The sequence below is a fragment of the Coenobita brevimanus genome, chromosome 81, assembly GCF_032717465.1.
Source record: "Coenobita brevimanus isolate Jiangsu-jjx chromosome 81, ASM3271746v2, whole genome shotgun sequence".
NCBI lineage: Eukaryota > Metazoa > Arthropoda > Malacostraca > Decapoda > Coenobitidae > Coenobita > Coenobita brevimanus.
The window spans coordinates 24,738,750-24,747,431 of NC_137034.1; the positions used below are offsets into that span (position 1 = coordinate 24,738,750).

General features: G+C 43.6%; 1 protein-coding gene across 1 annotated transcript in view; it reads left to right on the forward strand.

Moving 5' to 3' along the window:
• Nucleotides 1–220: 220 nt before the first annotated feature.
• LOC145409510 (cell adhesion molecule Dscam2-like) overlaps nt 221–8,682 on the forward strand; it is a 62,780-nt gene continuing 54,318 nt past the window's right edge. The window contains exons 1-7 of the mRNA XM_080279900.1: nt 221–481; nt 1,885–1,957; nt 2,637–2,781; nt 3,993–4,144; nt 5,660–5,798; nt 6,780–6,910; nt 7,787–7,965. Coding sequence (XP_080136026.1) covers nt 221–481; nt 1,885–1,957; nt 2,637–2,781; nt 3,993–4,144; nt 5,660–5,798; nt 6,780–6,910; nt 7,787–7,965 — 1,080 coding nt within the window. The remainder of the gene's footprint in view (nt 482–1,884; nt 1,958–2,636; nt 2,782–3,992; nt 4,145–5,659; nt 5,799–6,779; nt 6,911–7,786; nt 7,966–8,682) is intronic.

Below are 8,682 nucleotides of genomic sequence, written 5' to 3' on the forward strand. Positions count from 1 at the left end.
GGCTGAGATTTTAACACCTTGGTTGTCGGTCTTAATGATCCACCTGCAATCGACTGGCATTCATCTAACATTCTTTCTTCGTCTCCTTCTCCTCTTCGTCTTCTACTTTTTCTCCTCTTCGTCTTCCTCCTCTTCTTCTTCTACCACTACTTCCTCCTCCTCCTCGTTTTCTTCTTCTTCCTTCTCATCCTCTAACACTAACCGTATTCTCTTCACCAGGATGACTGCACACACCCAAGCTGCCAGTAGCGTGACCCCCAATGGCATCCTGTCTACCCACACCGAAAATCACGCAAAGGGAGGTGAAGGATCAAGCAGTCAGCAGGAAGCAAGAGGTCAGCAGGAGGCAGCAGGTCACAGGTCGCGAGGTCACGGAAGAGGAAGTGACCTAGAAGTGGATGGTATGGAGCAAGGTGACTTGGAAGACCTGTACAATGAAGAGTTTCCTGATGGTGCTGACTTTAGTGTGGATGATACCAAGGTGAAATTAATTGTTTACATCACTGGCTAGATACGGATTTTCTTTCCTTTAATGCTCTTGCTTGCTGAAATAAACGTTTGTGAATTTTCCTGCCTAATTAGAGAAAACATTTATGAATTTTCCCGCTGAATTAGAGAAAAGTTTTCGAATTTTCCTGGGTAAGTAAACGTTTGTGAATTTTCCTGCCTAATTAGAGAAAACGTTATGAATTTTCCTGCTTAATTAGGGAAACGTTTGTGATTTTTCCTGCGTAATTAGAGAAACGTTTGTAATTTTTCTGCTTAATTAGATAAAAGATTTTTTATTTTCCTGCTTAATTAGAGAAACGTTTGTGAATTTTCCTGCTCATTTAGGGAAACGTTTGTGAATTTTCCTGCTTAATTAGGGAAACGTTTGTGAATTTTCCTGCCTAATTAAGGAAACGTTTGTGAATTTTCTTGCTTAATTAGGGAAACGTTTGTGAATTTTCCTGCTTAATTAGGGAAACGTTTGTGAATTTTCCTGCTTAATTAGGAAAACGTTTCTGAAACTTCCTGCTTCATTAGAGAAACGTATCTGAATTTTCCTGCCTAATTAGGGAAACGTTTCTGAATTTTCCTGCTTAATTAGAACTAGAAAAAAAGTTTGTGAATTTTGCTGCTTAGTCTGGGAAAACGTTTGTGAATTTTCCTGCTTAATTAGAGAAGTGTTTATAATTTTCCTGTTTTATTAGAAAAAAACTTTGTGAATTTTCCTGAATAATCAGAGAAACGTTTGTGAATTTCCCTGCTGGATTAGAAAAACGTTTGTGAATTATCCTGCTTAATTAGAACTAGAAAAAAGTTTGTGAATTTTCCTGCTTGATTACAGAAACGTTTATGAAGAGATTAATGAAGAGATTTTTACCTCTCCACTATAAATGGTTTCTTCCAAGTTAGCATGTTTGTCTCAAGGAGGGGAAATTGAACTGTAAGAGAGGCAACGTTGACTCAAGTCCGCTCACCTTAACTTGGCCCAGATGTTCGTCCTTTTGTCAGCTTATTTTCCGTAACTCACTGGCACACACTAGCATTACGGTACTACACCCCTGCTCATGCTTTCCATAACACTTCTTCGTGACCAGCACTATACCCTAGTGTTAATCTTGTGTTATATCTCAGCATTCAAGATGGAGAGATGGTAATTTTAGGCCAAGTTAAAGTGAAAAGGGTATGGCAAATGCGTGAGATTTCGCTACGTTTGCCTCTTATAGGTAAATGATTGTATTTTTTTGTATTTGTATCTGTAAACAAACCAGTCGCAAAACAAACAGACTAGGGTGCCGTTCAAATCAAAGTTGCTTCTAACCGTAGGAGGATTTACTGAGCCTCAGGGAAAGGACTATCGAATCCTTGTACCATTATCACTCATTTTCTTCCCGTCAGGTGCTAAGTTCAGCCGGCAAGGGGTTAAGACGAGCCTCGAGGGACTTGGGCCTGTCGCACTATTCCCACACAGGTAAGTTAGCATAGGTAATTAGGCTGTATGCTCACCTGGTCTACCTTTAATTAAGAAATGATGATATGGCATTGAGATAGGTGAGCAGGAGTTTGTTTATTCCCCTCTATATCTACTTAGTCATTATCATCATCATCATCATCATTATCTTCCTGGCCTCTCATACCCACCTTAGGATGGAGAGAGAGAGAGAGAGAGAGAGAGAGAGAGAGAGAGAGAGAGAGAGAGAGAGAGAGAACCATCAACGGTATCCCCTGTGAAAAATGAGCCAGACACTCATTCACTCACCAGTCAAGCCCCCGGAATCCTGGCTCTCAGGTTATATATTGTGGTGATATATTTTCCTTATAAATGGGTTTCGTATTACTTGTCAATTACTATTATATTTCATCTATGCCTTAATGACACTCATACACCCAATTGGCATTAATCTACAGCTTTTTCTTCCTGACTAGTAGTAGTAGTAGTAGTAGTAGTAGTGGTAGTGGTGGTGATGGTGGTGGTGGTAGCAGTAATAGTAGTAGCAGTAGTTGTAGCTGTAGTAGTGGGACTATTATTATTATTATTATTATTATTATTATTATTATTATTATCATTATTATTATCATTATGGCTATGATTATTACTATTATTATTATCATCATCCCTTGTTTGATTTAAGCTTTCTCCTCGCCACCAGAGTCTGCCCCTCAGCTGCGGTACACGCCCATCGAACAGACAGTGACCCCTGGGGATCCTGTGTCCCTCAAATGTTCCGCCGTGGGGTCACCTGTACCTGCCATCACCTGGACACGCGACCACCAGCCCCTCCTGCCATCACACAGGTACACTAATAAATAAATAAATAAATAAAAAGTATATCCACAATGTACGAAACAGTAAGGCACCGTGAACAAAGCATACTGAAACACGCATAACAACTACGCCCATAGACCACCTACATCAAGAAACCAAAGTCCTCAAAGTCAAGGATCACCTAGACATGAGAGGCACCCAGTTTCTTGCTGCAGCCTCCACAAACCCACAACATCCACTACAGTACATGGCAGCACATCCACCCACACCAAGGAACATCAAAACAACACCCATCACACGATACCATACACAAATGCTGTCATCTCTCCCCCCTCGCCCACCTCAGACCAGCTTCCAGAAGCATATCCACACTCAGATCACTCGCCGCTCCATTCAGTCACTTAAAGACAACACACAGCTGCATGGACGGCCTCCTGACATCAACCCTTCTGAATCCTACCTTCCTCATGAGGACAGGGTCCACCTGGCCAAGCTGAGATGTGGGCACCATCCAGCCCTCTTAAGCTACCAGAAGAGGCTGCATGACTCCGTCGCTGATGCCTGTCCAGGATGCAACACAGCACCCCATACTATTAAGCACATTATGGAAGACTGCATTGCACACAATCACCTACGCCAACAACACAACACACACTCTTTGAGAGCTCTGTGGGAAAGCCCGGTCTCGGCCATGGCCTTCCTAAGGAACTCGGGGCTGTTCGGCCAGACTGCTTTGGGAACAACTACTACTACTACTACCCTCCTGAGACTATAGGCGGTGCTTCGTTCATGACCGGAACAGTCTCACCCATCCTAGCAGATCCTTAGAGGTGTCATGAATTTGGAAAGGTGCTTATAATATGAAAAATAGGAAAATGGAAGTGTTCAGAATTGTTCATCATTTCCCCCCTGTCTTCAGAACATGAGGGAGTGGTTTTCACACAATCCTGGAAACGGAATGGGGTCAAAATTTCATGATTAGGACGGTTTTAATATTTTCCTTCTGCAGTTAACTTCAGGGGATGCCATTCAACTGAGAGGGAGTACAAGAACTGCAGAGTGTTTAGAAAGTAGTAAAATGTACTGTCCTTTCTCCCCATGTTCAGGACAAGTGAGCAGCCAAAATATTCATGGTTAGGACAGTTTTAATATTTTTCCTCTTTCAACTGAGAGTAAGTCATAGGAGCGGCAGAGTGTTTAGATTGTGTTAAGGTGTACTGTGCTTTCCCCCCGTGTTTAGGACGACGGTGGGCAGCTTCCGCACGGCCCTGGGGGAGGTAGTCAGCCACGTGAACTTGAGCGCCGTGACGGTACGTGAGGGTGGCACGTACACCTGCACGGCACACAACACGCACGGCTCCCAGGCGCACTCAGCCAGACTCAATGTTTACGGTGAGTTGGCTTGTGTTTCTTGAGTCCACTGGCGTCATCATCATAATCATCACTACCACACCCACCACCACCATCACCACATCATCATCATCATCATCATCATCATCCCAACCTAACTAAACCTACCCTGAGCCACGTGTGTATATTCTGGGGAAGCTATTTCGAACCTCTTTCAGTTCATCCGCCCATCTATCTATCTATCTATCTATCTATCAATCTGTCTGTCTGTCTTTCTGCTGTCTATCCATTTATCTATCTATCTATCTACCTGTCTGTCTGTCTACCTATCTATCGTTCTTTATGTCTGCCCATCGATCTATCTATCTATCCATCCATCTATCTGCTTCTGTCTACTCATCTACGGCCAGACGTCGTAAACCAGGAAGGGGTGGCCACAAAAAAATCGCCTCCTCAAGAACGTGACATTATGAGTCCAAGTTTTACCCTGGCGTACATGACTGAACATTTTTTTTTTACAATAGGAGAATAGAGGAAGGAAAAACAAAAGAATAAAAAAAAAAGGTAATCCATACACCTGATTACGGGTGACCTCCATTCATAAAAAAAATTTCTTCAACATGACCCATTCCGACCTCACTGTGAACGGGTCAATGTAGTCAGCGACGATCCATCTCTCTCTCTCTCTCTCTCTCTCTCTCTCTCTCTCTCTCTCTCTCTCTCCACCACGTCAAGAAAACAGCATGGTTTGTATCTCTAAATTCACAGTTCTTCTTTAATTGGACAGCCTTCTATCTCCAAGGACGGTACCTCACATGGACTTTCATGTTTAGTTCAGTAAACGGGTCATCAAGCTGCCCTGCCTCATGTATTTTCCTTGATCGATATACGTGTTTGATTTATAAGCGAAAATTCGATAAAGCGAGTGATGATGGTAACGGAAACTAATGAGGAAGTGTTGTGTCTATAATTCGTTCACTTTAACTTGGCTAAAATTTTCTTGCTTTTGCAGCTTATTTAGTTATTTCGTGTAGTTCAGTGGCAGAAATAGACAATACAGTGCCTCTTCATACTTTCTGTAACACTTCTTCGTGACTAGCGCCATATAACCTGGGGTGTAATCTGTTGCTATAACCCAACGTTCAAGACAGGGTGACGGCATTTTTAGGCCAAGGTAAAGTGACCAGAGTATAGTGTATAGCTGTCTAAGACCATACATTTGTTGCAATAAACTTAATCAGCTCATCTTCTTCCAGTCAGAGAGAGGGGGGTGGGAGTTGGGAGCAGGGCAGTGAAATGGAGGCGGACAGGGCGACTTGGAGGCGATTTGTTTGTGGCCACCCCAAACGGGATTGAGGTGTCTGGCAATAGATAGATAGATAGACAGTCGCTCTAGTGAAGACATACAGTATATCTCCTTCACTGTCCTTTGGCTGCCTTGTCCTCCTCGTGCATAACCTATTTCTTACATTATCTCATTTCACATTCTCATTCCACATCATCTCTCCACCCGAATCTCCTCACCAAACGACTCATTTCCCTTCCTCCCCTCCTCAGGGCCCCCCTTCGTACGCGCCATGCCAAACGTGACATCTGTGGCGGGTAAGGACGTGCATCTGTGGTGTCCTGCAGGGGGTTATCCCGCCCCCACCATCACTTGGCGACGAGGCGGCAACCCCCTACCATCATCACTCAGGTAACTTTCAACCACCACACCACTTCTATAACCACCAGAATTTGTAGATATAGAGTTTTTATTTTTTTCTAATAGATGCCATTAACACAGGCACAATGATAGAGTCACAAGGAGAGAAATTATGTGCAATTGCAATGACCAGGTGGCGACTCTCTCTCATCATCACTGAATTAACTTTTCTACAATAGGCCACAGGAGGGATTCACACACACAAGAAAGTACAATTACTCTTTGTCATAACTCAGATTAAAAGAAGAGTATGAGACAAGGGAAGTTTCCACGTTACCCCTCTCCTTGTCTTTCCTGAAAAAAAAAAAATGAAATGAAGATAGTTAATAATTTCTCTCCTGCAACCAAGATTTATAGAAGTAGAGGAAACGAGACACAGCAAGAGTCTACGCTTTCCTTCTGCTTCCTGGGAAAAAAAAAATGTTACAGGAAGTTGATCCTTAATTGTGTGTGTGTGTGTGTGTGTGTGTGTGTGTGTGTGTGTGTGTGTGTGTGTGTGTGTGTGTGTGTGTGTGTGTGTGTGTTCCTTATTTTTTTGACTCTACCACATTCGATCCTGAAGTGAGAAAGAAAAAGTTCAAAATGATGATGGTGGTGATGATGATGATGATGGTGACGATGATGGTGATGATGATGGTGACGATGATGGTGATGATGATGATGTACCTGCATAATGCTTGTTTTCACGAAGCGTTTGTTATATTAATCAAAAGTTTAACTAAAATCACAGGAACAATGAATTATCCTTCCTATACCTTAATTGGACCCAGATTGCTGTCCTGGCATTTTTTTTTTTTTGTGACTCTGTGGCTGAATGTGACAATACTAAGGCTCTACATTCTTATATAGCACTTCTTCGTGACTAGCATCATATTCTAGTACCTCTTGTTACAGGGCAGGGTTCAAGTTACGTGATGTGATATTTAAGCCAGGTTAGAGTGAATGGAGTATAGTACCGTGGTTGTGTTGCAGGCAGGAGGTGTTGGGTAACGGGACGCTGGTGGTGAGAAACGCAGGCCACGAGGATGCTGGTCGCTACTCCTGTGTTGTGACCGGCAGACAGGGGCAGACGGCAGCCTCACACACCTTCCTGCACGTCCTCAGTCAGTGTGCTGTTTGCCCTATCTCTCTCTCTCAGCTTCTTCATATGAGTCGAAGGGAGATGAAGGTTGCAGAACTTTCCTCTCTCTGTCTGTCTGTCTGCCTGTCTGTCTGTCTGCCTGTCTGTCTGTCTGTATGTCTGTCTGTCTGTCTGTCTGTCTGTCTCTCTCTCTCTCTCTCTCTCTCTCTCTCTCTCTCTCTCTCTCTCTCTCTCTCTCTCAGCTACAGTTTGAGCCGAAGGGAAGGGAAGTTCTTGGAAGTTCCTCTCCTCAAATCTTAAGCCTTCAGTGGTTCTATGCATTAATGGCCCATATGCAGTCAACAGGGATAAAGTGTAATTAATTTCTCTAAGTAATTTATCTACCTAATTTATGTAACTAAATTAGCCAAATTTTTTATCTTCTTGTGCATATTACAGTGTATCAAGAGGCTTCTAGGCATATAGTGAAATCTGAATCAATCGTCATGTTTTTTTGTTTTTTTTCGCAGTTACTGTAAACTCTGTGAACGATTATATTGATAGTCAGGAATATACCTTTTATGATAAACCATTTTTATGACTTTTATGTGGGAAATGGTTAGACAAATGAAGACTTAAATGCTACGTACTATGTAGGAAATAAACAAAAGAACATACAATAGGCAATTACTCCATGCTAGACGGCTCATCTAAGTGTGTGACTACTGTACTAGACTACTGCAAAGATAGTAAAGAAGGCTCTTCCCTCCAACCATAAACCTGGAGGCTTTAGATAAGGAGTTCTGAATTGCCTTCTGGTAGCTTTTGTTAGAGTTGTATGCTACCAGGTATATTAATCTTTACCTTCAGTGGGCCGAAATAAAGGTGCCCCTCTGTTTCAACCCACAACATGCCTCAGGACCCCCTGTGATTGATAACTTCATCCTACGCCGGAGTCTGGAGGAGGGACAGAGGACTCAGCTGTCTTGCACCGTGACGGAGGGGGATCTGCCCATCACCATCAACTGGCTTAAGGACGGTCGCCATCTCCAGCATGACCCGGACGTGGAGAGCAAACGAACCAGCGAGTTCTCTATGGTGGGTCTAAGGGGGCGCGGTAGCACAGTGGTAGCGCGCTGAACTTGTGATCGGGGGACTGCAAGTTCGAGCCTCGCCCGGGCTGCCGTGCCGGGAGGGGTAGCTCCCTCCTGTAACTCTAGCGGGGCTATATAGTCCAATACAGGGCTTAGCTCGGGGGAACTCCATTTCTCCCATTTTTTTCTATGGTGGGTCTGCTGTCCATCTCTGCCTGTCCATACCCAGACGCCTACGGAAACATTGCCCCCTTGTCTTCTTACTCCCCGCCATCAAGCTGCCATCCTTCCAACACGTACCATCATCCATATACCTCTCCACCCCATCCCTCCTCCTCCTCCTCAGTCTCCCATTCCCTCTCTACCCCACCACCTCACTCGCATACTTTTCTAGTCAACCTCCTTCTCGTTTTCTGTGATCAATACTGTTGCATCTCTTGTCAGAATGGTTGCACTGTAGGTATGAAAGACAGCATCCCTCAGAAGAAAATAGTTGAGGTGATGAAAATAAATCTAGTCTTCCTTTGCTGCCATTCTTACCCACGAGTCATTTCAGGTTGCATTATTTTGTCTTCACGATAACATGGTGGATTGTATAGCCAGGTGAGAGATTTATATTATACTTAGTGACACCAGGAAACCATTTACTACGCTGGGTGGTAACCATATAACCAAACTACGACGCCTGGTGCTTTAGTGGGTAATTAAGGCGCTCCAACCT